Genomic DNA, 27277 nt, shown 5'->3' with positions numbered 1-27277 from the left:
GGGAAGTCTCGCACTCAAGCCAGCTGTTTTCGTGCTAGGCGGAGGGTCAGAAATCATCGCAAGATCAAACATCAGATCGAAAGCCAACGGAACTTAAAGCTACGAACAGAAGCATTGAATATGCTATGGTATCATTCATTCCTTTTGATCATGCGATAAGTCATAAAGTATAGACAAGACGTTTCCCAACCGCTTAGACCTCTCCAGGTAACGCCAGAAAATGTTCATAAATTTTCATAAGAGCGACGAGATGCGACAAAATCCAATAAGACCTCCAACTTCACACTGAGCTGATAGGCTTACTCGCCATCTGACTCCATTTCCGCAGTCTATGAGAGTGTTAGCAATGCATCTCATGAATGGTCTGATTCCTCGGAACTTACGTTGTCGTGGAAGTTTGTTCCATGAGTGGTCTCGTTGATGTAGCCCTTCCTGATGACGAAGTCACCGAAGTGCTCACCCTCGTTCCTCTCCTTAGCGTATTGCTTGATCATAGGCTGCAGGATCTCAAGGATCTCTTCCTCCTTGATCGAGCTCCTGTAAAGCTTGTTCAGTCTTTGACCGTGGTAGCCACCACCAAGGTACATGTTGTACGCGCCATAAGCCTTGCCGACGAAAGCAATCTCAGCAAGCCATGGACGTGCGCAACCGTTAGGGCAACCAGTCATGCGCATGACGATGCTGTCTTGTCGTAGCCCAGACTCTTCGAGCGTGCCCTCGAGCTTGGAGATCAGCTCAGGTAGGTAACGCTCAGACTCAGCCATAGCAAGACCACAAGTGGGGAACGCAACACAGGCGGAACTGGACAACCTCATTGCAGAGAAGTTGGTGTTGTCAAGCCTCCACTTCTTGAGCAGCTCCTTCATAGCAGGCAGGTCTTCGTCGGCGACGTTGGCCAAGATCAAGTGCTGGTTACCAGTCAACCTGAACTCGCCCTTGTGTACCTTCGCCACCTCGATCAGACCAGTCTTCATTGGGAAGTCAGCAGTGTCTTCAATGCGGCCGTTTTCAATGAAGAAAGTGAAGTGGTTGAGACCAGTCTCGTCCTTCTGCCAGCCAAAGGTGTCGATGTTGCTTTGGAACTTGAAAGGTCTGGGCTCGTCGAACTTCTGTCCCCAGAGCTCTTCGACCTTTCCCTTGAAAACATCGATACCCATGTCATCAATGGTGTACTTGAGACGGGCGTGCTTCCTGTTCTTGCGGTCACCGTGGTCACGTTGGACGAGCATGATCTTCTCGCAAGCAAGGTGCACTTGGTCGGCTGCAACGTAGCCGAACATGCTTCCAGTTCGCGGGTAAGTCTTCTTGTTGTTGTGCGTCACACCCATACCGCCACCAGCAAGTAGGTTGAAACCTACGAGGTTGTCGTCCTCACCCTTAATGGCAATGAGACCGATGTCGTGAGCGTAAACATCGGTGTCGTTGTGAGGTGGAATGGCAATGGTGATCTTGAACTTTCGCGGGAGGTAGAGAGGGCCATAGAGTGGCTCGTGGTCCTGGACGGCTTCACCGGCGATCTTGCGCTTCTCCTTTGTCTCATCATCCTCCAGCCAAATTTCGTGGTAGGCGGTGGTAGAAGGAAGAAGGTGGTCACTGATCTTCTGCGCAATGTTCTGAACCTGGCCATGGTACTTCGACTGAGTTGGGAGAGAGCTGCACATGACGTTTCGGTTGACATCACCGCAAGCCGCGATAGTGGTCATCAAGGCTTTGTTGATAGCCTGCATAGCCGGCTTGAGCTTGCCCTTCACGACGCCATGGAATTGGAAGGTTTGGCGAGTGGTCAGCTTCATGGTCTCGTTACCGAGCTTCGTGCTGATCTCGTCCATCTGTAGCCATTGCTTCGGCGTCGAGACACCACCAGGTAGTCGGCAGCGGATCATGAAGGAGTATGCTGGCTCGAGACCCTGGGCCTTGCGTTGGTCGCGAAGGTCACGGTCATCTTGCATGTAGGTTCCGTGGAACTTGGTGAGCTGTTGATCGCTTGCAGAGATGGCGCCGGTGCTGGTGTCGGCCAAACCCTCCTCAATGGTTCCTCGGAGGAAGTTGGAAGCGGCCTTCATATCCTCATTGGTCAGCGGCGCCGGTTCCTCAGGTAGATTCTCGACGTTGGCAACACCAAGCTTCTCCCAGAGTTTTGGCTCCCACTCAGAGTACGCAGTCTGGTAAGCGTCTGGGTCTTGGTCATCTCCAAGACCACACTCGGCCAAAGGCTTAGCACCGAGAGTGAGCAGACGAGCATGTAGGTCCTTTGCGGGCTTGTTGTAATAGATCTTGTCCTCCTTGCGTGGCCAATAGTGACTGTCACCGAGACCGAAGACACCAAAGTTGACTGTTGCAAGATCCAGATCCGTAGAGTCCTTGACGGTCTCCCAGAACGTGCGACCATTCTGAGGGAACTCTCCTTGTCCAGCTACACTAGTCATCAGGATGACATTCTGCTCGTTAGGCAAATCTTCGAGTGGGAAGTCGTCCATAGCCATGACCATAGTCTTGAGACCACGAGCCTTGCCGCGATTTCCTAGACGCTTGGCTAGGTTCTCAGCGTTACCGTTGTCGGAAGCGAATAGAATGGTCATAGGGTCGCCCTGAAGTCCTTCAAGAAGCTTGCTGTAAGCATCCTTGGCCTTGCGCTTTTGCAGTTGCCTGACTTCGGTTCCGTAGGATCCAGAGATGTTGGATGAGAACTCAGGATGTCTCTTCATGACCTGAGACATGTAGTTGTCACGAGACAGGAACTCTTCCAACTCCTTCTTGATTCGCTCCGAGTCAAGTTTGAAGTTCTCTTCACCCTTCTCCTCGGCGCGTGGGTCCCATCGGTACAATGGCCAGTAACCAAGGTCAACAGCCTTCTTGGTCTCTTGCAAGACAGTCAGGGGCGTGTCGTTCTCCTTCTCGTACGGCAGGTAAGCAAGCACGACGGAGGGACCGTTGAATTTGTCAGCCTCGATCATAGCCTCAAGAACCTGGGTGTAGGAGCTGTATACAGCGACCGATGCTACGTAAGCGTTGCCGAAGTTCATTGCGTACAGACCAATGTCCTTCTTCCGCCTCGCAGCGTCAGCGGCTGCGCGCTCGGAATATGGTGTTGAGTCGACGATGAGCATGTTGACGTTTTCGCCAGAGGCAAGGACGTGGTGTACACCAGAGTTACCCAGGTCGTACGCCCAGGCGTCGGAGCCAATCAGCCATGGTGATTCCTTGTAGAACAGCTTCTTTGATGACAACAGCTGACTGGCAGCGGGCGAGCCGTCAGTACCCAGGCGTGCGATGACCTCAGAGGCCAGGTCGTTAGCCTTGTCGGTATCATCGGCGTTTAGTGCCCACTTCGACAGCCACTCCCTGGGCGCTTGTGTGGTGAAAGCGTTCTCCTTGGAAGCAGCCGCAGCTTCATCCACGAATCGCTGACGATGTTCCTTGCGCGCTACTAGCGAGCCGAATCCGTACTCTGGGGTGGAGGAGATCTCGTTGGAGATACCGGCGTGCTGCGAACCAAGCTGGTTAGCAATGTGAAGCTTCTCACCAAAGACCTGGTTCAAGATCTTCATGTAGGCGTTCTCTAACCCTGGTTGCTCGACCTTAATAGCCTGGGGCTCCGGTCCATCGAGGTTGCCGATGACGAGGTTTTGTACAGGCGTCTCGCTCATCAAGTTCTGGTAAACGCCGCGCATTGCTTGCGACACAGTGTCCTCGTTAATGTAGCCAAGTTGGTATCCTACAACCGTAGGAGAGGCGCCACCGGTCGACTTAAGCGACATCAGAAGGTCGAGCAGTACAGGGCCCCATCGGGTAGTCTTTCGTCGAACTTGCTCTAGCACCGCGATCCTCTTAAGCGACCGGGGAAGCAAGGGGGCAAGGGACGCACCCAACCAGGGACGGTATAGCCTGGCTGTGATGACGGCTGTGTTCGCGTATGCCTTGGTCTCCTCCACGCTGTCCAACTCGGTAGCCCAGACGGCAGTGTCGGCACCAAAGAGGAAGATGGCGGCTTCCTCGTTACCAGTGCCAGAGAAAGCAAAGGCATCGTAGCTTCGTCCGGTGGCATCGCGGATGGTTCCCCAAATCTGTGTGGCGAAACGGTAGATATCCTCGGAGGAAACGGGCTTGGAGATCAATGACTCCACTGTGGTTGCCGAGGACACTGACGCACCGCTGGTGCTAGCATCGCGCTGCGACGAGCCAGAAGAAGAATCGGCGCGTTGGCTGTTCCTCTCCGATGCAGGAAGCGACTTGGGATGCTCGGGAAGGCTGACAGGCGCTGCTGCTGGAGCGGCATTGACAGCCTGACTCCGAGCGAAGGACAGTGTCGGGTTCCTGCCATCGTCGGCGTAGAGTGTGGTCTCCTCCGACTTGGTGTTTTGGTATGCCGCCACCGCGTCCAGGTCGATGACGCTTCGGACCAGGCCGGCATCCTCTACCTCAACAGTCTTCTTGAAAGCGGTCGCGCCCGAATCGAAGAAGTGGATAACACCCTTGCCTGACTTGATAGCCAAAGCATGGGCAGTGAGAGCAAGATCTTGCAACTCCTGTAGTGTCTCGGATTGGATGAAGGCGAATCCAGACTGTCTAATGGAGGTGATGTCGGAGAAGTCAGGGAAGCCCGAGGGTGCCACTGATACGTGGAGGACGACGGGGTATTGTGCGAGCTTGTAAAGATGCGGTATCGACTTTACGAGAATGGACGAGGTTGTGGTGACGCTGGTGAGCTTGCCCGAGCGGATGGGCTGGAAGACGGAGAGCAGAGGGTCGGCATTTTGGCGGACAGTGAGGACCTGGAGAGATTATTAGTACGGGTTGGCTACTTATAACGAGCATGCGAACACACCTCTGGCTGTGTCTTGCAAACAACGCTGGGCGCGTTGTGCTTCTGAAGTCCCCGCAGAGGCTCAGAGAACTCGGACTCGGTTGTGAAGGAAGGGACGACCGATACGATCACGTCGGAGGCCAGGTGGGCAATTCGGGCCACTACACAGCATGCAGGTCAGTATGTGCATTTGCAGCCTCCCACTACTCTCCCATGGCGACATGCTGGGGTAAGGCATTGGTGGGGCGAATGGTTGCGGGGACGTACCAGCCTCTCCTGCAGTCGAGATAGACCCCATATTGACTGCGAATTCAGGGTTGACGGTAACAGTAAGGAAATGTCTACGAGGGAGACGAGCAGTAGTAATACTTCGGACCGTCGGCGACAGTCCTCATAGTCAGCGGCAACGGCAGTGGAAAAATTCCCTTTAAGAGGTCATGACAACGCGTGCCGAAAGCACGCAATTCTTTAGTGCAAGTCAGGGTCTGGGGCGAGGGCCGAAGAGCGGCGAATCAGACCATCATAGATGCGCGTTCGGTGTAATCAATCAGCCTAGATCGCCTTGTAAAGCTCGACGCGAGACTCAAGACCGAATTTCTCCCATGGTGCATCTCGTGGTGGAGCCCCGTCCGATGGCCGCTGCGATGCTTACTGTCCGCTGCCTGAGTGGCCAGGTGAGGCAGCCGCCGCCTTGCCGCATGGAGATGTGCCGAGGATCCATTCCGCTTATCGATAAGGCACCGGCTACCTCCACCTGTTCGCCTCTCCTGGCACGGCCGACACACGCATCATGGCATGAACCAGCACCCCCGTACGGCCAATCGTCGACACTACCCCTACCGTAATCGCCTACATCTGCATCTGATGTCGTGATTAGCGCACTTTTGTTGCAATGAATACCGCCTCCGGATTTTCAGATCCCCTTGTCTCCGATACCCCGCTGCCCTTCGACGAGCTATGCACGCGCATCAATGACCGCATAGTCACGTTTCTCGACGCGACAGATGTGTCTGATCGCGTCAAGAATGTGCAGGATCAGACGCGAACCTCGCTGAGGGTCATAGGAGAGGCTTTGGAGAAGTACAGGTTGGTGCTGACCATGTAGGCGGCGTGCGGAAGCTAGGGACTGACAGCTACGTAGTCTACCAGAGCTGTCTTTATCGTATAATGGCGGCAAAGACTGTTTAGTTCTTCTTATACTATACCTCTGCGCCATGCACAGGCGGGGTCTTACGCAGACCCCAAATCCCTCGTCCAGCATCGAAACCGCCGTACAATGCGTGTACATACAGGACGCACATCCCTTCCCCGAGGTCGAGGAGTTCGTCGCGCATAGTAGCAAGATATATTGGCTCGCCTTGCTAGAATACGCGAAACCCATGAAGGCTGCCTTCGCCGACTACTTGAAAGACACGCCATCTGTCAAGGCGATCCTGGTGGGGACACGGCGGACGGATCCGCATGGCCAACATCTGAAGTTCTTTGACCCGACCGACTCCGGGTGGCCAGCCTTTGTGCGGATACATCCTGTCATAGACTGGCACTATGTGGATATATGGACCGTACGCGCAATGCACACATTGTATCACTTGCTTACTGACTTCTTCAGTTTATACGTTTCCTCAACATACCTTACTGCTCGCTATACGACCGCGGATATACCTCATTAGGGGGCACTACTGATACTCACCCAAACCCAAAGCTCGTACGCCAGCCGTCTACGCAACAAGTACCCCAGACTGGGAATGGGACAGGCGCCTCGAAGCCGAAGTTTAGGCCGGCATACGAATTGGTGGATGACTACGAGGAAAGACTAGGCAGAGATAGGTAGACACATGTTGGTACTGCATTCCCACTGCACCTGCATTGTTTTGTTATTTGGCGCGATGGCGCTCGTTCCTGGTTGATAGGGATGCTTACTACTCCGCGGGCAGCGATCGCTTCCCTGGATTCACCTGGTCACTGTGTTGAGGCATGACACTTGTCAGCACGAGCTGATTTGATATATCACATCTATTGTACAGCCATCTATACGTCGCATCACATTATCCCCACTCGCATGGTTGTTTCTGAATCCACCGTCTTTTACTAAAATTCGTATCCAACACCTATCCGAGCGCCATTCCACTGCCTTTTTCTTGCGTCGTTTCAATTGGACGGATATTTGGAAGGTATTTTGGTACGACTGCAACGGCAGAGTACCCGTTGACATGAACCGCAGTCGTTCACAATCACGGGAGCCGAACATTGTCACGACACACATGTAATTGTGTTTGTGCGTCTTTTATTCCATCGGGATGTTACGCGCGTTCCTCAGGTGCATGTGCTGATTTGTGATCGCATGGCTAACAATCCATAGCGCCCACGCGCAGTAACTTCGTGCGAAATCGGTCTACCATCCTGTACAACAAGCAGATGACACATTGATAAGCGTTTTTTGACATTCTGCCTGGTACGTTTAATTCTTTCATGTCAGTCGTACCCGAAGCTAACCTATGCACCGTGTACAGGAAAGCGACGATCAAGTTTTGCAGCAATCACACCATGGCCAGGGCAACAAATAGCGTAAACTTGACGGAAACACAGCTATTGCGTAACAGGATATATTCGAGGCCCATCCAGACGCTGGCATGTTCGAGGCGCATCTCTGTCCACCATGCTTTTCAGAAATTGTCTTCCCATTGTCTTCCTCTTAACGCTCGGAAACTGTTCAAATGCAATCCCAGACGAGCACTCCGAACTTACCCCGGGACCAGGTTTCCCGTCTCTAGCGTCTCTGAATCTTACTACAGCTGACCTACTTGAGTGGCCAATAGTCCGAGGTTCCAGCGGTGAGCGCGTATCCTTCCAAGTACCTGTCGCAGTCTCAAGTAGACATCATCTAACACTCTGCAGCTCAAACTGTCACCTCAGACAATACACTGGTGTGCGGCCCGGAAGATGGATCCTACACAGACGTCAACAATCTCATTTCTTGCTTCAATTATCTCCGGATCCTCGGCGAAACTCTCTGTGAGTTCGACAGTAGAGAACCGAGAACGGTGTGTTGGCACGGGTTCAATGGCGTTGTCGTTGGTATAAGTACAACGGGTCAACGTGAGAGTAGTTACTGGTATGCTTATCTTCGCTCTTTTACCCCGCAAAATCGACTATCAAGAAGAACGAATCTGACTTGCATGGCGTAGCATCGATCTTGCATGGAGTGTCTTGGCTGTCATTGACGGCTGCACGAGACTTGATCACAGTTGCGCTGGTTTTGCGGTTGCCAATGGCAATGGGAACATCATGGTTGGAGGTACTAACGCCGATTACGAAAACCGTGCCTGGGTTTGAAGATTGAGGATACCTCAATCGTTGCAGTCGTGTTCAGTTCTGGTGCCGGGGTCGATGTCGCGATGTTAATTCACACCAAAATCAGATTACGACCATGCGCATCATCCACAAGCAAATTCTTTCAACATCAACATTATCAATGCGTTGTATTCCCCGCAACATTCCTTAGGCTAACAATATTCCCCAGACATGGCATTGTGATGCTAGATAGATGCAAATCTGGGGTCACCGGATTCAGCTAACTTCCTCCAACCAGGGGTTTCTCCGGACCGATATGTTTCGCATGCATCAGCCAACGCTCGGCCACAGCCGTGATGCACGTTCAAACTACCCAATCGAGCTCCAAATTGGTCACGCGGAATGATTCATGTTACTCCATGTATTCAGGCGTTTCCGCGGCGACATTTGCCATCGAATCCCACCTAAGAGGGCTCATTGTTTATATGAAGTCGGTGGAGATCAAGCCACTCCTTAAGCTTCACGGATATGATCAGCGAAAATTATTGCGGTCCAAACGCCGACGTGTTGTACATAATGGAGCTTCGAAGTATATATGAGTCTTGCCAGAACGACCAAGCACTATCATCTTACATCGCAGCAAGTACCAGACATGAAACTTTCTACCTCCTTTCTACTCGTTGCGGTGGCTGCAGTCACAGCATCGCCTACCCCAACTTATCAGGACACACCAGCAAGAGCCTTGGAGAAGAGGGCTAGCATTACAGATGCTGCTAATGTTGGTTTCGCGATGGCAAATGGTGGGACAAAGGGGGGAGCCGGTGGTCCTACTACAACTGTTAGCACCTTACCCCAGCTCTCGGCCGCGGCCAACTCTTCCGGACCTTTGAATATCGTAGTTCAGGGAGCCATCAGTGGTGCTGCAAAAGTACAGGTCGGCTCTGATAAGACCATCATCGGGAAGACTGGAAGTTGTATGTGATTAGCCCTTCTAAGCTGCATGAGCCCTGACTTACACTTTACAGCCTTGACTGGAATTGGTCTCACGATTCTGGGCCAGAAGAATGTCATCGTACGCAACATGAAGATCGGCAAGGTACTCGCTGAGTATGGCGATGCCACTACCATTCAACTCTCCACCAATGTATGGGTCGATCATTGCGACTACTACGGTGACGAGACTATTGGCAAGGACACTTACGATGGTCTGGTAGATCTTTCGCACGCTGCAGACTTCGTAACCATCTCCAACACCTACTTTCACAACCATGTACGTCCTCATGTTCATCTTCACGAAACTACACATTGGCTAATGCAGCACAGTCCAAAGGCACCTTAGTAGGCCATTCCGACAAGAACGCCGCCGAAGACACTGGCCACCTCCGCGTGACATACGCGAACAACCACTTCTACCGTGTCAACAGTCGCGGCCCGTTGCTCCGATTCGGCACAGCGCACATCTTCAATAACTACTACAACGAGCAGTCTACAGGTGTGAACACCCGCATGGGTGCGCAAGCCCTGGTTCAAAGTTCGGTTTTTGAGAACAGTGGCAAGAAGATGGTGTACACGGAGAGTAGCGCGGAAGATGGGTATGCAGTCGTGGAGGACGTGTTGTTTGGTGGGCAGAGCGCCAATACAGCTCCCAAGGGTACGCTAAATGCGCAAAGCTTGCCCTACAAGTACGAACTATTGGGCAGCGCGAACGTTAAAGCGGTTGTCACTAAAGAGGCGGGACAAACCCTAGCTTTCTGAACAGATTGTATTTGGCCAAGCCAGATATGAGTAATAGCACGCATGTACTCTATAACCTCAGCCATTACTTTCTCTATTCAAAAATACTCCCGGTATAGGTCCTGCAGATCCTCACCCAAGTAACCTTCCCGAGCATCAACCTTGCTTATCATATTGAATACGCTCCGTTGGTCACTCCTCCCTATCGGAATGTCCTTCACATCAACGTAGGCGAGTAGCGGACTAGATCCCAAGTGATCAAAGATCGTGCTCCATGCACTTCCGTGGAGGTCCACGTCTGAAAACTCCACCGAAACAATTCTAGAGGTCGACGATGACTCCGAGATACCGGTGGACGGGGACAGGAGAGCAAGTACGACTGAAGAAGGCGTTCTCGTACGGTGGAGGTACAAGCTTTTAAGCCCCTTAGTCGGTCGCCAGACGAGCGATTCTAGGTTGCAGTACTGAGTCCCTTTCAAGCCAAGAGATTCGAGATTGCGGCAACGTGACACTAAAGTGCATATGCCGTCCATGTAATCCGTATTTGGAAAACGCGTTTGCAGGTTGGAGTAGAGCGGGCTTCCATGTTCGTCGTTAATCGATCTCTCGTCAAAGTCGTACGCGCGATCACCGCCAGGCCCTGTCCCATCGATGAATTCCAGAAAGAGATGTCGCAGTTGCATGGCCATCTCGTCCCGAATACAAGCGCCAATGGTCGCAATGTCGTATGCTGAGGGCAGCGTCAGTCGAAGATAAGCAAGCAAAGGAAGATGTACGCGTGGCGAGGAGAATATGCTCGCGATGTTGCTACGAATGAGCTGCAGGAAGTCAAGATCAAGCTTGAGGCCATAGTCTTCATCGTCTCTCTGATCAACTTCCAACGGTGCGCTACGCCAATTTTCTTCGAGCGTAACAACAAGGCGTTTTAGCGTTGGTGATTTAGAGACAGCCTCTTCGATCCGAGGGACAAAGGCAGACGTGTTCGCGACCAAAAGGGCCAACTTTCCAGCCAGCCCCGGATTATTTTCGACGTCTCTTTTTTCGAACAATCCATCTGGGCTCAGTCTTGATTCAGACAACATGATCTGTAAGCGCTTTATGCAAGGCGCAAACTTAGCACCTTCTTCTAAGATGTATTTCTGAAGTCTCGAGGTAGCTGTGTTCTCCCAGGTGCGGAATGTCGCATATTTATGTTGGAAGTAGAGACGGGTCATAGCGTGGTCGAAGGCTTTACAGACTAGCCGAAGCTCCAGCTCCCGGTGAAGCACATGTGGGTAGTCATAGCTGCCGAGGCCACACATGTAATCAAAATCGTGGATAAGCCATCTCTCGTCCCATGAATACCGGGGTTCAGTCACGGGCCTTGCAAGGTAGGAGAAAATCTGGACCTTTCGTTAGCCTACAGTATCGAATCGGAAGACGAAGAACGCTACCTCATCAACGAGCTCAACAGAGAGTCGATCCCATACCGACATCTTCACATTGATGTCGTGCGGAAAATGCGGCAGAGGCAATCGATGGGGAGCGGCAGGCTGCATGGCCCGTGCACGCGGTCACCCCTTCCTCAAGTCTCCGTGGACCTTGTCAGCCTATCATCTCGGACTTGCAATCAGGTGGCTGCAGCTCCGTCTTACCACCTACACATACTGTGGCAGGCCTGAGAAGCAGAAAGATCCTATAGATCCAACCGCGTACTGTACCGCGGCTTTTGTTTAGCGATAAAATGAGGGGTTCGCCCCAGCTCAGGCGGCCGTCCGCCCAGCTTCAAACAGCATGTCGCCAACACCGTCCTTCAGGGTCAGGCTTGCTGAACTTCGCGACGTCCCTCGTGTCACGACGGTTGCCCTCGCTAGTCTACCTGATGACCCGGGGTTCGAATTCATCTGGAGGTACAGGCGCCAGTATCCTGATGACAGTCAATTCTTTTGGTTGCAAGTGTTCAAACATTATCTTTACCATCCCAAAATCACGCTCATCGTGGCTGAAGAAGTCGCGTCATTAGAGGAAAAACGCGAAGATCGCGGAGAAGCAGTAGCGACAGTAATCGCGTTCGCATTATGGGAGAGAAATGGGAAGAGTATGCTGACACAGGCTCTGACGAACCTGTGGAGTAAGGGCGTGTTCAACGCGCTACACTGTGAGCATGCACGCGCGAACCTCGATGAACACAATACTGAGCAATGACAGGTTACATCACCTTTATAGAGAACTGGGCCATAGGAAAGGAGTTCAGGCGGCGTGATGGCGATCCGAAGCGCATGATCGCGTTTCAGCAAGCGCTGAACTACACCCACTCGAAATATTGGGAGAAGATGTATCCTCAGAATTACTACCTCGTTCTGCTTGCAACCCATCCAGACTATCGTCGGCGCGGTGCGGGCACTGCGCTCACTCAATGGGGTGTTGATCAGGCTCTGGCTGCTGGCATTGACGTAGGCCTTGAGGCAAGTCCGATGGGATTTCCATTGTACCAGCATATGGGCTTCGTTCTGTTGGAGAATCTGGTAATTAAGCCAGATGCGGATGACGATCCTGCGAGTATGCTGCTGAGGGTTATGGTGTATGACAAGAACAACAAGTTCTCAATGGTCTGATTTTGGGAATCGCCTGCTTGCGATTGAGGAGGACCGTAACATGTACTTATTGTGTGTTGAGGTTGGGTGCTAGGTGGGTGCTGAGCCGCCGCTCGAACGGGGGCGGAGGTTCAAATAACGCCCGAAGCGCCGACTGCCCACCAAGCTGCCACCGCGCGGTCGCAGTGTTCCGTTCCCTCTCCAGCAAGCCACACAAATATCCAACGGGGACCGGGAACGGCGCAACAACAATCGCTTCCTACTTTCTCATAAGATTGAAATGACGCCGAATCATGCATGTTCGAGAAGCGGGGACGGACGGTGTTGTGGCTCGCAGCACCGTTCAGAATAAAGCTATAAGAGCATGGTCGTTGTTACCAGCCATACGTATCATCTATCTCAATCAGATCCTCCCTTACTATTAACTTGACAGCCTGCAAGGCTTCTTTTACTGTTTATCGCCCGTCATGAGTATTGGAAGAGCAGCAGCTACACGCGTGTGCGGCAAGCCAGTGGGCCCTGTCGGGCTCGGAATGTTAGGTCCGTTCCACGCCGCCTGAGCATTCCAGACGCAACCTACTGACAACAGACTCTTCAGGCTTGACTCTTCCTGCTCCATTTCCTCAATTCGAGCGCGAGCATCAAGTTAGTCTGCTGAAGGCCGCATTAGATCAGGGTGCAAACCTATGGAACGGAGGTCTTCACTATGGCACGCCGGAGTCAAACTCCGTACATCTGATGCGCTACTACTTCGAAAAATACCCCCAGGATGCTGAAAAGATCATCCTCAACATCAAGGGGGCCTTCAATCATGGAACAGGCCCAGTAGGCAGCCCAGAGGCTATTCGCGCATCTGTTGAGCAGGCTCTGCAAGGGCTAGGGGGCGCGAAATCCATTGATATCTTCGAGATGGGTATGAGCACGTCGGCAAGTTGATCTTGTAGCAACAACTGATGAAATGCCAGCACGCATCGACCCCGACACGCCTGTTGAAACATCCATCAAAGCTTTGGCTGAGCTGGTCAAAGAGGGTAAGATCGGGGGCATTGGACTATCTGAAGTCAATGCAGACACCATTCGCAAAGCTCATGCCGTTCACCCCATCTCAGCCGTAGAAATTGAGCTGAGTCTGTTCACACCCGATCCTCTTCACAACGGAATCATGGAAGCATGCTTTGAACGTATGTCTTATGGCGAAAAAGTTTCCCTCAAAGATCCCACGCTGATAACAGCAATATAGTCGAGATCCCTGTGATTGCGTACAGTCCGGTCGGTCGGGGCTGGCTCACGGGCAGTTTCAAGTCGCTCGATGATCTTTCGCCCAACGATTTTCGTCCGAAGATGTTCGATCGCTTTCAACCTGAAGCGTTCGATCAGAACTATAAACTTGCCGAGGCCGTGGAGAAGATTGCCCAGAGCAAAGGCCTCAAGTCGGCACAAGTCGCTCTCGCTTGGGTGGCGCGGCAAGGGGCGATTCCCATTCCAGGGTCTACCAACATCGAACGCGTTACCCTGAACAGCAAGCTGTTAGAATTGACCGATGAGGATATGGAAGACCTTCGAAAAGCCCAGGAGATTTTTCCTGTCGCAGGTAAAAGATATGGAGGAGCGCATGAGAAGCTGCTCAACGGTTGAAAGTTGAGCCGAATTTGATGTTGTCATACTGCAGATTTCGGAGTTTAGACGGACGGAGATATTGCTGCGTCGATTTACCTATTGCCATCAACTTCATTATCCCCATCATTATCCTTGCTTCACAAGGTCTCAAAACCTTACTGCTACGTCTTAGTCGCAATGAGTTCAGCGTACGAAGAATCTGAAGAAGTAACAGCCACCTCGCAAAACACGACTCATGCACATCATGGATCCTGTGCAGTCTGTGCTAGGGCGAAGAGCAAATGTGTGAGGCGTTCAGGGAACAGCAACTGCGAAAGGTTAGTGGCTACAGCATGACTGACCATTTAGCATGAGTCCTCAATTCTCAAGCTCATATCGAATGGGTTCACAAAGCTTAACATGTTCTTAGATGTACACGACTACATAAGGTTTGCCAGACTCGTGAGCCAACGAAACGCAGAAGCAAGGCAAAAAGAATGACGTGAGCCAAGTTCGAGCGGCATTGAATTTCCGGGTTCACGATGCTAAACTATAAGTAGACGATCCGCTCAATTACAGCATCTTGAGACACAGCTTGCAGATATCACTGAAGCTCTGGCCAACAAGCATGCGCCAGAAGAATCTTCAGAATCGGGAATACATACTCCTGCATTGCAGCAGGCGACAAGATTACATGAGAAGAGTAACGTTATGTATCAGACGCCACTGACCATTACCCCAAGCGCTACCGGATCTGTCATGACTACTGCCTCTGCCCGTGACGCAACGCTGGAGATAGACGATCTCGACCACGCATCGACAGAAACGAACGAAACCAATACCCATATTTTATTCGATCGCTACCAGAGACTGATGGCACCTCATATGCCTTTTGTGGTGTTCCCAACTGGTACCGATGTTTCGAGCTTGGCCAAGAACAAGCCGTTCTTGTTGCAGGCTATCAAGACAGCAGCTTTCTTCCATGATACCGCAGCTCAACAGATCATGGTCAAGAGTCTTATACGAGAAATCTCGGAGAGGGTGTTGATCAATGGTGAGAAATCACTCGATCTGCTACAGGGTATGCTAGTGATTGGAAACTGGTATAATCCGCATCTCTTCGCGCCACCAAGCCACACAGTACTTCTACACCTTACCATGGCGCTCGCTCATGATCTAGATATCGATCGCGCGCCAGGATTTTGTGAAAAGGCGGCTCTGATGGCAGCGTCACAAGCGCATGGCGTACCACAGCCGGCAAAGGTCGTAACGAACGATGAGCGACGTGCAGTTCTCGGAACGTTCTATCTAACCTCACAGATATTTACATCCTTCCGGAAGATCGACAACCTTAACTGGACTCCATGGCATACAGCTTGCGTCGAGGTACTGACGCAAGCTCGAGAATACGAAAGCGATCTTTTGCTCGTACAGCTAGCGCAGAGCCAGCGCATCATGCAAGAAGCCATGGCTACCGACTGCGAGCATGCTCCGGTGCAACTGTATGCCAAATCGTTCTTGAGTGACCTCGAAAGGGCTGCGCTAGCGTCTGGAAACGCAGCGACGGCGATAGTGTCGCGTTTGCAGCAAGCCTGTACCCGAACTGCGATCTGGGAACGCTCATTCGGGAATCTCGCCACCCATACAGTCAAAGAGACGGACCTACGGCAGCGACTAGATGGAATGTGGCAATGCATGGACGCGGCCAAAAGGTACACGGAGATATACCTAGAACTACCCGTCGAAGACTATCTTGTCGTTCCATTCGGCGTTTTCGCGCAGTTTGCGTACATCTTTGTTGTGCTTGTGCGAGCAAGCCTGATTGAGATGGACGGTTGGGATGTCCAAGCTCTTAGAAAGTTCGTCGACTTTTCGACACTTCTCGGCGAGGCTTCTCGACGGTATGATGCTGTATCGCAGGCGCATCCTGATAGTCTGAACCTGAGAAACGAAGCCTTTGCGAAGTGGTCTGCGAAGACCAAGTGGGCGAAATCTTTCTACGACACGAAGTTCTTGTGTCTGGCATCAAACACACCGACAGCAAATCAGCCTCCGTTTGAGATTAGGCCTACCAATACAAGCAAACTGCAGGCATCGTATCCAACTCCTCTCGCCTCTGTCGAGGCTCTGACGGAGCCCGCCTCAGATTCATTTGTAGCTTTCGATGACTGGGCCAGTTTTGCTGACCCATCAACCTTCCTTGAAGATATGGATTTTGGAGTACCCAGCATGGTGTAGAGCAAACAAATGGCTTGACAGGTCAGAAGGGGCAGACAAACACGCCAGCTACGCTGATGATGTGGGTCACTGGGGCTTCGCCACGATATAAGAACCGCCTTGTCGCACGACATACATTCTCCTCCGTTACCTCAGCAGGAATAGCCTTTAGAAGATGGATAATCGTCTACTTCTTCCTGATGCCACCGTCATTTCGACAATCTTCCCTGACTCGCAACCAACTTCAATCGATGTACTGGCCAACTCCTTCACCAACTGCACATTCAAGGCAGAATTTGAAAACAGTCCCGCTGTTATCGTCCGGATTGACGCGTCAATTGGGTCACTCGCCATTGTTTCTGCTATTCAAGAGGCAGCCCGTGTCCAAATTCCAACATATGTTCCCGAACAACTCGCTTTTGGGGAGGCAGTAACGGGAGACAAAAAGAATGTGGATTAACCGGTTACTGAGTTCGTAACTGACACTGTGACTCTGGAATCTGCTTGGCCATCCCTTGATCTCGCGCAAAAGTCGTTCTTGGTCGATGATCTTGTCAATGCTATGGATGCAATTCAAGACGTCAGAGAGCCACGTAAACTCGCTCGATGCCTTATTCCCGATACAAGTCCGGTAGATGCTGTTCAAGCTCTTGAATTCGGCAGTCCAAGAATTGGTTTCGCTAAGGATATTCGCGGGTTCCTCACATTGTTTGTCGCTAAGCATCAAGACACAAACTGTGCTACTTCCAGCATAGAGGTGTCCTTAGACGGAGACGGTGTTATCATCAAATCCGCGTTACCAGCATTAGGTGAAATCCATCTTTCAGATCAGGATCTAAAAACCCTCAACGGAAACGTGGTTTTCTCACACAACGACCTGGAACCACGAAACCTGCTTGTAAGAAGATGGCAAGCCCAAGATGGCCTGCTGTACGAGCTCGCTGCTATAATCGATTGGGAAATGGCGGGCTTCTTCCCTTCAGCATTCGAAACAGCTATCAAAGAAACTTCACTAGGTAACTGCAACCAGCACTTGGACTTTTATCTCATGTTCAAAAAGAAGACACGTCATATGATATCAGGCGGAGAAGCTTCCGAGAAGCTGGTCAAAGCCGTGCATCTCATCGCTGAGTCCAGCGCCAGGCAGAACACCGGTATTAGTGCGGAGATCCGTCGCCGGTGGCTTATGAGGGAGAATTTGGAGCAAAGTGACAATGTGCTAGAAGGTTGGATACCCAAGACTGTTGGGGATAGTATGGAGCGACCTTTGCGTCCTTTTCAAAAGGAAGATAACAATGAGCTTACACAACGGGTACTGAAGGATCTTGGGAAGAAATGAGAAAAATGAGAAAGTACCGCAGAGAGTCAGGCAGACATATTTAGAGCCAGTTGAATACCACCCAACGCGATTGGCATGCAAATCAGATATAGAGCCCGTCCAGATTCTACCATAACGTTTGATCAATCCCCTGCATTGCAGCTGTCAGTTCCCAGTCACTTGTCGTTCGTCGATACTACGCTTTATTGACAGCCGCTGGCTTCAGTAAGGTTTGAAGTATCTCGCCGGCTTCCAGGGTGTCTGGAAGCGACATGGAAGTCTTTACGTGTACTATGCAGTGTAAAAGGCATCGGTCTGCTCCTCGACACCACAACCCCTCAAAGACACAATACCACAGCAACTATATAGTATTAGCATCGCCGACCCACCTGCACAGCCAAAAGCACCAACATACAGCCTTCCCATCAAATCTATAACAACGAAAATAGTCAGTACGTATTGTACCTATTGAGCTGTACTGCCTTGCTTTTCTGCTAAACTATTACAGTGTCAACTACCACCTGCAATACTGCTTCTACAAACGGTCCCCGCTGTGGATATTGTGGAAAGAACTTCAGCGGCTCGGGTGACGACTGTACTTGCGGCCAGAACTAGGGCGTTGCAATAGCTTGATCAGCATCGGCCGGCAGGATGAAGCTTCTCAGCAGACATCGTGGCTGATCAGCTCGAGTGTCTGAACGATGGTTATGCTGCGTAACGAGAGAAGGTGTATTAATGCTACAATATGATACTCAAAAATACGAAATGAAATTCACTCAACGTTCTCGCTAGACGCGTCCTGATCCTTTTCTCTACCACCGATGAAGAGCGCCGCCAAAACTGCTGTGAAAGCGCAGATACCAGCGAGCACGGCATTCATGTTGCCGTACCCAATTTTATCTCGTAGATACCCAGCCAGCAGTGGGCCTACAGTCAGCCCACCGCTCCACACCATACTGTTGATGCCGTAGAGTTGGGCGAAAGGAGCCTGCTCGAACATGTCTTTATTCGCCTTGTAGTAATTCTCCACGATAGTCCCAGATTCGACAATGCTAGGACTGTTGATGACCGCCAGACCGAGTCCGTTCATCGCTAACAATACAGAATAGAGTGCGATGATGTGACCATTGTCTAATCTCTCGATGATGCTCGACTCAGTCGGAAGTCGGAGTAATACAAGCGTTGGTATCAGCCAGATGAATCCAAAGACTGATACCGGCTTTGTGCCATAGTGGTCGACACACCAGCCGAAGACTAGACCCAGCAGGAAATCCGCACCGCCTAGTGGTAGGAAGAGCAGTCCAGCTTTGAGACTGTCAAAACCTAGTTGCTCCGAAGCTACCAACGGTACAGTAGCGTCGAAAGAACCAAGAAGGAGAGCTTGCACAAATCCAATCCATACGGAGGTTAGCAGACCTGGATGGCGAAACAGCATGAGGATGGGAAGATTGCGTGTGAAGCGATTCGATGGTTTGGAGAGACGGTAGCGATCGAGCGTGGGAGGACCATTTGGTAGAAGGGGGGTTTGTTCCGTATCTTGTTGTTCGTTGCTCCGGTCCGGTTCAGAGGCATGTGTCTCAGGAGTAGAGTATTTCTCAGCCACCTTCTTCTCCACCATGAGCAATCTCAAAATGAAGTCTATGCCAATCAACCCTATAGCCACGCCAAAAACACCCATGTATCCAGTCTTCGCGTACAACGAACCGCCAACAATAGGTGCGACAAGCGTGGAAACCGATATGAAGCTGAAGATAGTTCCCATAGTCTTGCCCAAATTCTCGCGGCCTACGGTCTCAACCAAGATAGCAAGGCCGATGGTCCACACGACACCTCCCGATGCTCCCTGCAGAAACCGCGCAATGCCCAGAACAGCAACGCTACGTCCAAGAGCGAGAAGAATGGTCGAGAGTAGACACAGGATGAGCCCGAGGAGGAAGGGTAGCTTTCGAGACGAAAACAATCTGTCCGCTAGGAAGCCTGCGATGGGTGAAGATATGCAGGAAGCTGCTGCATAGACTGCTAGGAGGTTCGATATCGTGCTTTGGATCTGAGAGTCAGGGAGATCGATGCGGTCTTTCAGCAGGAACGGCAGTACTGGTACGATGAGCCCGTACAAGAAGAGATCCACGAACGCACCCATTCCCACAGTAAAGACTATGAACAACGGATGCGACCTCCATCGTAATCCTGGTGGTGGCATTGCCAAAGTGGTTTGACAGTCAACGACGTGATGAGATGCAAAATTGATGTTTGTCAGTTCTGGAAAGGCTTGAGAGAGAAGTTTCCGCACGAGCCTCATCAGCTCAGACGCATGCTGACGTCAGTACTCATGATGAAGGATGTAAGCGCCTTTTCTGAGTGCATCAGTGATCGGTAGAGAGAATTGATAGCTGTCAGCAGCAAAAGAACAACGCGCTCTATCAAGGATGAGGGGCGGCTCCAACCATACACTCTCAGTCGTCCGACCGCTCTTACGACTTAAAGGAGGAGAAAAATTGTGTCAAACTGCTTAGTGACATATAGTGAGAGCTTTCGCAAAGTTCAAAACGTTGGAGATACATCGTATGTCGACCCTTGCATAGCTTTCTGCAGGTGCAGAAGTCCCCGGGCCCTGGTGTTCGTCATCACGTGCGGACGCAGCCTAGCGTGCTTGGCGCGGATCTCGAATTCGAGCTCCCGACAGCTTCGTCGGGTAAGTGAGACCACGCCATACAACTCCACTACCCACACAACAGTCGCTTCAAGATGGCGGACAAGATGGAGGGCGTAGTAATGGGCGGCGGTCTCGTAGACCCCAGCAAATACCCAGTGCCCATCGAAACGTAAGTGCAAGATCATGCCCAAAAGGTAGGTCCCCTTGATGCTAATCGAGAAATATAGTATATACGTGAGTTGGACCACGAGCGCGCCAGCAACGCACTCACATTGCACTCGGTGGCGCGATTGCTGACAGCACTAGGTCAACAACCTCGAGGAGCGCGTCAAGATCGATACCATGAAGCAAGCCTTGACACGGGTCTTCCAATACTACGGTCCGATCCTGGATGTTATCGCAAAGAGCAGTCTGAAGCGGAAGGGCCAGGCATTTATTGTCTTTGACAGCGAGAAAGCTGCGCTGGAGGCGGTAGAGGAGATGAACGGCTTCGAGATGTATGGCAAGGTCATGAAGGTGTACAGGGCGAAGACACACAGCGACGAGACAGTCAAGCGAAAGGCGCCGGAACTGTTCGACGATCACAAGCGGAAGCGCCTGACGCTTAGGGGTGCGCATCTCCTACCACTTCTGAGGATGCTCCATACTAACTGCCATAGACTTCAAGCGCGCCGAAGAAGACGCGAAAGCGCAAGCCAACCCAGTCGCCGCCGAGAAGCCTCGCGCAGCCAAAACCGGAGCAGCCGCTGTTCCCGACGAATACGTACGACCCAACAAGACGCTCTTCCTGCAGAACATCCCCCGCGATGTCGACGAGGACGACCTTACGACGATTTTCGAGCGTTTCGAAGGCTTCAAGGAAGTGCGCTTGGTCTCGGTCAGGGCTGTGGCCTTTGCGGAGTTCGAGAACGAGCAGTTTGCGATTACAGCGAAAGAATCGACGGCCAACACCCCGATCGGCGCAGAGGGCAAGCCTATGAAAGTCACCTACCAGCGGCAACAGTAGGTTACTGCGTATGGATTATTGCTATGGATTTATGCATTTTATGATACCTTGTTCGGGACAGATACAGACCGGCACAATAGAGTCTTATTATCAAAAGGCCAACGTTCACATTAAATGGCACAATGCTTATCTCTTATTTAGCTTGGTCGAAAACGCCCCGCGCGGGATGCCAAACGGAACTTGGACCACGGACTCCGTATCAGCATTCTGGAAGGTGCATGTCTACATGCGAGACGTTGGCGAGCGAGAGCTAGAGAGGTGGATCCAGCGCCCAATGGGCCGCAGACGACACTACACGGACGGGCCCTACTAGTCGCCTGTAGAGCGCTCAGAAGATGACATCTTCGTTGTCCTCGTCGCCCAGCATGTCCTTGCTCTCGGCAGCATCTTCTCGTGCCTCACTCTCCGTCTCTTCGTTCTTCTGCTTCGCCGCCACCCTTGCGGCTTCCTCCTCGGCAGCATCCTTCTGCTTCTTGTTGGACACTTTTTTCAGGCGGTAGAACTCCTCTCGGTCGAGCTCGTCAAGCTCAGAGTTGATGTATTTAATGGTGTTTTCGGTACGGGGGATGATGACGTGCTCACTGTTGGCTATTAGCTTCGGCAGTTGTCTGGAAGGAAAGGATACCCCACATGGCGTTTACACGGCGGTTGACCACCTTGATAACTTCGTCCAAAATGACAAAGGCAGTCTGTAGACTAGCCAGTTCCACCAAAGTCTCGACCGCTCTTGCGTACGTCTCTCTGCATCTTTGTACTTGCTGACCACCCTTGCCCAAACCCGTCAGGGCGAAGTCGTTGTTCTGCTCGACGGTGAAGCTTTCGAACTGTGGGAGGAAGACACCGGAGACGTTCTCTTGTTTCGTTCGTACGCGGAAGCGGGCTTGCTTTGCGGATTCTTGAATCTGGTAGCCAATGTCGCCGCCGACGGCGTAGGTAACTTCGGCGAGGGAGAAAGCTGCGACTTGCATGACTCTGCCCATCTTGCGCTTGGCCTCATCGATACGGCGCGTTATTTCTGGAACGGTTTCAGTTACAAGGGCAGATGGTGGGGTGTATATAGCGTAGTCGTACCTCGAAAGCGCCTGCATGTGGTCAGCAAAGCTTCACGAGTGGACTGGAGACGGCGAGTGCATACTTGGTCAAGGCCTCACTCTTTCGCTTCAGCAGGTCGTGGCCGGTCTGGGCGCCCTTGAGCTTGCCCTTCATCAGACCCAGCGACTGCCGCGTCGCGAAGACGGCCTCTCGTGCCTGAGGGTCGTGTTAGCATCAGATGTCCTGGGCATTGCATAGCTCGGGCTGGCGTACCCCGCTGCCAGACATGTTTGCGGCTCGAACAGTTGGTGGAGAAGGCTATGGGGCTAAAACCGAGGGTAGAGGCTGACAATGACCGGAGATATTCTGGGAGGTGTCTCGGAGCCAGTCAGCGTGCGCAGTGCGGCCAGGTGAATCCAGCGGAACGTGACGCAGCTATGCCGGGGAGCTAGCTATCCATGGATGTGAGACCCGTGCGCGCGCGCCTACCAACACTGAGAAGCGGGTCCTCGGAATACACGTTGCTTATTGGCTGCAGGAGACGGCTGACCATCGCTCTTTCCTCAGAACTTTAACACTTCGACACGCCTCGTCAGCCGTCCAACACCGCACCCCATCGCCCTCCTGCCCACCGCGGGCAACACACGCCCTGGCTCTGGCGCAATCATGCCCGGCGAACTCCTCAGGACCGTCACCGCGAGCCTCTCGCGGCCCACCAAGCGGAAGATGGAGCCCTCGGCGGACCTTTTCCTCATCACCGACCAGGACGTCGCGTACGAGCAGGACATCCAGCGCAACGCCGGCAGCGTGAAGCCCTGGCTCGACTACTACAGCTTCAAGAAGTCACGTGGGAGCATCCTGGAGCAGGCCTTTGTGCTTGAGCGCGCCGTCACGACGCTTCCGCGCTCGTACAAGCTATGGAAGCTGTACCTCGAGCTGCGCACCAAGCACCTCGCAAAGAAGAACCCGGCCAAGTTCGCGCCCCACTATGTCAAGGTCAACGCCCTCTTCGAACGCGCTCTCGTCCTGCTCAACAAGATGCCGCGCATCTGGGAGATGTACCTCAACTTCCTCATGCAGCAGCCCCTCGTTACCACTACCCGCCGTACATTTGACCGAGCCCTACGCGCCCTGCCTCTGACTCAGCACAACCGCATATGGGCTCTCTACCGACCGTTCGCGACGTCTGCGTCAGGCGAGACGGCCGTCAAGATCTGGCGTCGCTACATGCAAATCCACCCCGAAGACGCCGAGGACTTCATCGAGCTGTTGAAGGATATGCGCAAGTACACCGAGGCCGTCAAGAAGTACATGGAAATCCTCAACAACCCGCGCTTCAAGAGCAAGGAGGCAAAGGGACCCTTCCAGTTCTGGACCGAGATGATCGATCTGATGATTGACCACGCCAAGGAAATCGACACCAGCGACGACAGCGGCATCGACGTGGAGAAGATCATCCAGAGCGGCATCTCCAAGTTCCCCGATCAGCGAGGCATACTCTGGGTCGGTCTGGCGCGGTACTGGATGCATAGGGGCGAGTACGAGAAAGCCCGCGACGTCTTCGAGGAGGCTGTCACCACAGTCATGACTGTGCGCGACTTCTCCATCGTCTTTGACACGTACGTGGAGGCCGAGGAGGCCATGATTGGCATCAAGCTCAATGAGGCCGCTGTTCGGTCGGAGAAGGGCAAGATCGACGAGGCTGCTGACGCGGACCTTGACATCCGGATGGTCCGCTTCGAATCCCTCATGCAAAGACGGCCCTTCCTGCTGAATGATGTCATGCTTCGACAGAACCCGCACAATGTCATCGAATGGGAGAAACGCGTCGCTCTTTGGGGTGACAACAAGAAAGAGGTGGTCCAGACCTACACCGACGCTATTGCGGCAATCAACCCCAAGAAGGCACTCGGCAAGTTTCACGAGCTCTGGGCCAACTATGCCAAACTGTACGAATCAGGCGGCGACCTCAAGAATGCCCGTGTCATCATGGAGAAGGCTGTCAAGGTGCCCTTCAAGTCAGTCTCCGAGCTCGCTGAGATGTGGTGCGAATGGGCCGAGATGGAGCTTCGCAACGAAAACTTCGACAAAGCCGTGGACATCATGGCCAAGGCTACGCAAGCCCCTAAGCGGTCGAATGTTGACTACTTCGATGAGTCGCTATCACCACAACAGCGTGTACACAAGAGTTGGAAGTTGTGGAGCTTCTACGTCGATCTTGTCGAGAGTGTCAGCACCCTGGAGGAGACAAAGAAGGTGTATGAAAGAATATTCGAGCTTCGCATCGCAACACCGCAAACCATCGTCAACTACGCGAACCTGCTGGAGGAGAACAAGTACTACGAAGACTGCTTCAAGGTCTACGAGCGCGGCCTCGACCTCTTCAGCTACCCCGTCGCTTTCGAGATCTGGAACTTGTACCTCACCAAGGCCGTGGACCGTAAGATTGGCATGGAACGATTGCGTGACCTGTTCGAACAGGCTGTGGAGGACTGCCCGCCAAAGTTCGCCAAGGTACTGTACTTGATGTATGGTGCGCTTGAAGAAGATCGCGGTCTAGCTAGACATGCCATGCGCATTTACGAACGCGCCACACGCGCTGTAGCAGACGAGGACAGGCTGGAGATGTTCAACTTCTACATCACCAAGTCAGCTTCGAACTTTGGTCTCACCTCCACTCGACCAATCTACGAGCGCGCAATTGCCGCCCTACCCGACGGCGAAGCCAAGGAAATGTGCCTCAAGTTTGCCGAGATGGAACGTCGCTTGGGAGAAATCGACCGAGCCCGAGCAATCTATGGACATGCCAGTCAGTTCTGCGACCCAAGAACAAGCCCCGAATTCTGGAAGAAGTGGGAGTCATTCGAAGTCCAGCATGGCAACGAAGACACGTACAAGGAAATGCTACGCATCAAGCGCAGTGTCCAGGCTCAGTACAATACCGACGTCAACTTCATCGCCTCCCAGGCTGTCGCTCGTGGTCAACAGAACGGTACACCCGCCGACGAAGACGGCGACGCTACCGATGCTGCTGGCGAGGATGCAATGGCCGCTCTCGAGCGTCAAGCACGCGCACCAGCTGGCTTCGTCGCCGCCAGTACCGGTCCTCAGGGTGGCAACATCAAGCCTACCGAAGAGGCAGCCGCAAACCCCGATGCGATCGATCTGGACGACGACGACCTATGATTCACGAACCAAGGTTCCTTTCAATGAGGGCACCTTCAGGGTATACAATTAGGTCAAGGGTGGGTGGATTAGGATGAAAGACTTGCATTTACATTGGCGTTATTTGAGAAAGGTGACAACAACACACCTGGCTATCTTCGCAGGCTACCATGCTACTCCGGAATATTTCATTGCTTTGCGTGTACATTCGGGTTGACCCAGTGCGGTCTCCCTTGCTTCGACCTCCACCAATTTGAGGTTTCGACAGTCTGATCTTTGTGTTTTACTCGACTTCGATCGATACCTTGACAACTTGTCTCAACCTTTTTCGTTCTTGCATCTACGGCGTTCTTTTACTTTGTGAGGGATTCTGCGCGAACGATGTCAGTGGCATCTTGCTCTGAAGAGAGCCCCTGGTGGTTGGGCCGATTTCTTTTGTTGAGTGGTCAAACAAACTGTATGTTCTTGGCAACATCTTCTCAGCTTCATCATGTCATATAAAACATCTAGCCAAAAACAAACACTATTCACTCCGCAATCAATGCCTTCGCTTCTGCCGTGACGTGTACATTGTTTCTATATTTGGGTCTATACTTGGATCCATTGGAGTTAGACACATACAACTTGATCGCTTACGCGAAGTCACTGCAACACTAGGTCTTAAAGCATGTCGATATTCGTCTGATTTTGTCATCAGCATTAGAAGTTACTGATCACAAGCTCTCGAGCCACTTCATCGCAGGGAGCCTATTTGATTTCCTCTTGTAATACACGTGAACCGCATGTACGGAGCTCCGATACCGCACTCCTTGTGTCTTACTTTCCAAGAGCCGGATACTCCTTCTCCGTGAAGAAAGAAGTGGGGACACATCCACGTGCTTTGCCACGCACTCTGTTCTCCGCTTAACTAAGACTGCGGCATCGGTAGGAAGGAGCAGCTGAAGCTTTTTGTCACGATCTGAGGCAGTTACACTGGATCATGCCCGCACATTGCATTTTGAGCAACCGTAATCCGATACTGGAGTCTATCTTGTGCACGAGCGTATAACAGTATGAGTTTCGTGCTCATTCAGTGATACAGGCTTGTCTGATTGGATCTTGTATCCACCTGGTTCACGGGCTTCTTCTTCCGTTCACAGAACTGGACAGTAGAAGCCTAAATGTTGTCCTGGCTACCCTTTTTTTTGCTCGTGTCTACATACTTGCTACGTTCACGGGTTCGATTTATGCCCAGGTTTTGTTCGTTGCTTTTAGCATCGTTTTCCCGGGAGGAAGGAGAAGGGGAAGTGGTAGTGGTGACTCGTGATAGGGAAAGAGCCTTGGGACGCGTGGCGTGCTTACATCGAACGCGCACGCATCATTGGGTTCGTTGCGGACAACAGTAGAACGGTACGTTAAGCGGTCAGGTTCTCGGTCGTCTTGTCTTACATTTCTAATGAACCGCACTGAGGTTACGCGGCTGCGGGATTTAGGTTTCAAGGTCTCGCGGTGCAGTAATCGCAGCGTTCGTCGGTTAGACGCGACACTTCAGAAGCGGCATGCTTCTGTAGTGATCCCATGTGAAGATATGTGCCACCAAGTTGAAAAGATGTGTTACAAGGGTAAAGATAAGTGATTTGGCGAAAAATCACCTCGGTAGGAGGGAAATCACGCTTTGTTTCGTCTTGAATAGTAAGAGTAGGGTTCCTCCATCGCTGCTCATTACCCAAAATACGTTGCGTGTCACCTACTGCTCGTGGCCTCACGCATGCTCACGCAGTGTTTGATAGCACCATTGACTGATCATGTCGTGATGACTCCGTTCCGAACCTGCATGGTCGGCAGTTGAAGCCCAACGTGTCGTTGACTTCTGCCAAACTTTGCACTAAACTTTCTCTCCTTCAGGCAG

The 27277-nt window shown here is 52.2% G+C and overlaps 11 protein-coding genes across 11 annotated transcripts; 8 read left to right on the top strand and 3 right to left on the bottom strand.

Annotated features, from left to right (window-relative positions):
* Positions 1 to 299: 299 nt before the first annotated feature.
* On the bottom strand, positions 300 to 5102 carry J4E86_000914 (uncharacterized protein; the record flags this gene model as incomplete). Its single annotated transcript, XM_051441487.1, has 4 exons — positions 300 to 329; positions 384 to 4772; positions 4826 to 4965; positions 5072 to 5102. 4 exons carry the CDS (start codon positions 5100 to 5102, stop codon positions 300 to 302), a joined length of 4590 nt encoding a protein of 1529 aa, XP_051307658.1.
* A 594-nt stretch (positions 5103 to 5696) lies between these two features.
* Positions 5697 to 6635, top strand: J4E86_000913 (uncharacterized protein; the record flags this gene model as incomplete). Its single annotated transcript, XM_051441486.1, has 3 exons — positions 5697 to 5890; positions 5946 to 6366; positions 6414 to 6635. The coding sequence occupies 3 exons, from the start codon at positions 5697 to 5699 to the stop codon at positions 6633 to 6635; spliced, it is 837 nt and encodes a 278-aa protein (XP_051307657.1).
* Positions 6636 to 8747: 2112 nt separating this feature from the next.
* J4E86_000912 (uncharacterized protein) lies at positions 8748 to 9850 on the top strand (the record flags this gene model as incomplete). The annotated part of the gene is made up of 3 exons (XM_051441485.1): positions 8748 to 9069; positions 9121 to 9365; positions 9419 to 9850. 3 exons carry the CDS (start codon positions 8748 to 8750, stop codon positions 9848 to 9850), a joined length of 999 nt encoding a protein of 332 aa, XP_051307656.1.
* A 1752-nt stretch (positions 9851 to 11602) lies between these two features.
* Positions 11603 to 12423, top strand: J4E86_000911 (uncharacterized protein; the record flags this gene model as incomplete). The annotated part of the gene is made up of 2 exons (XM_051441484.1): positions 11603 to 11966; positions 12017 to 12423. The coding sequence occupies 2 exons, from the start codon at positions 11603 to 11605 to the stop codon at positions 12421 to 12423; spliced, it is 771 nt and encodes a 256-aa protein (XP_051307655.1).
* A 446-nt stretch (positions 12424 to 12869) lies between these two features.
* On the top strand, positions 12870 to 14037 carry J4E86_000910 (uncharacterized protein; the record flags this gene model as incomplete). The annotated part of the gene is made up of 4 exons (XM_051441483.1): positions 12870 to 12942; positions 13001 to 13315; positions 13368 to 13583; positions 13643 to 14037. The coding sequence occupies 4 exons, from the start codon at positions 12870 to 12872 to the stop codon at positions 14035 to 14037; spliced, it is 999 nt and encodes a 332-aa protein (XP_051307654.1).
* A 720-nt stretch (positions 14038 to 14757) lies between these two features.
* On the top strand, positions 14758 to 16236 carry J4E86_000909 (uncharacterized protein; the record flags this gene model as incomplete). Its single annotated transcript, XM_051441482.1, has 1 exon — positions 14758 to 16236. One exon carries the CDS (start codon positions 14758 to 14760, stop codon positions 16234 to 16236), a length of 1479 nt encoding a protein of 492 aa, XP_051307653.1.
* Positions 16237 to 16777: 541 nt separating this feature from the next.
* Positions 16778 to 17554, top strand: J4E86_000908 (uncharacterized protein; the record flags this gene model as incomplete). The annotated part of the gene is made up of 1 exon (XM_051441481.1): positions 16778 to 17554. One exon carries the CDS (start codon positions 16778 to 16780, stop codon positions 17552 to 17554), a length of 777 nt encoding a protein of 258 aa, XP_051307652.1.
* Positions 17555 to 18305: 751 nt separating this feature from the next.
* On the bottom strand, positions 18306 to 19673 carry J4E86_000907 (uncharacterized protein; the record flags this gene model as incomplete). The annotated part of the gene is made up of 1 exon (XM_051441480.1): positions 18306 to 19673. One exon carries the CDS (start codon positions 19671 to 19673, stop codon positions 18306 to 18308), a length of 1368 nt encoding a protein of 455 aa, XP_051307651.1.
* Positions 19674 to 20278: 605 nt separating this feature from the next.
* Positions 20279 to 21192, top strand: J4E86_000906 (uncharacterized protein; the record flags this gene model as incomplete). Its single annotated transcript, XM_051441479.1, has 4 exons — positions 20279 to 20355; positions 20414 to 20420; positions 20493 to 20796; positions 20846 to 21192. The coding sequence occupies 4 exons, from the start codon at positions 20279 to 20281 to the stop codon at positions 21190 to 21192; spliced, it is 735 nt and encodes a 244-aa protein (XP_051307650.1).
* Positions 21193 to 21520: 328 nt separating this feature from the next.
* On the bottom strand, positions 21521 to 22512 carry VMA8 (H(+)-transporting V1 sector ATPase subunit D; the record flags this gene model as incomplete). Its single annotated transcript, XM_051441478.1, has 5 exons — positions 21521 to 21773; positions 21823 to 22207; positions 22264 to 22274; positions 22328 to 22440; positions 22498 to 22512. 5 exons carry the CDS (start codon positions 22510 to 22512, stop codon positions 21521 to 21523), a joined length of 777 nt encoding a protein of 258 aa, XP_051307649.1.
* A 378-nt stretch (positions 22513 to 22890) lies between these two features.
* On the top strand, positions 22891 to 25410 carry SYF1 (pre-mRNA-splicing factor syf1; the record flags this gene model as incomplete). The annotated part of the gene is made up of 1 exon (XM_051441477.1): positions 22891 to 25410. One exon carries the CDS (start codon positions 22891 to 22893, stop codon positions 25408 to 25410), a length of 2520 nt encoding a protein of 839 aa, XP_051307648.1.
* Between the last annotated feature and the right edge of the window lie 1867 nt (positions 25411 to 27277).

This window comes from Alternaria arbusti (assembly GCF_024043155.1).
Source record: "Alternaria arbusti strain BMP 1465 chromosome Unknown scaffold_1, whole genome shotgun sequence".
Lineage (NCBI taxonomy): Eukaryota > Fungi > Ascomycota > Dothideomycetes > Pleosporales > Pleosporaceae > Alternaria > Alternaria arbusti.
The sequence above is the reverse complement of the archived record's forward strand: the minus strand, read 5'-3'. Positions and strand labels throughout refer to the sequence as shown.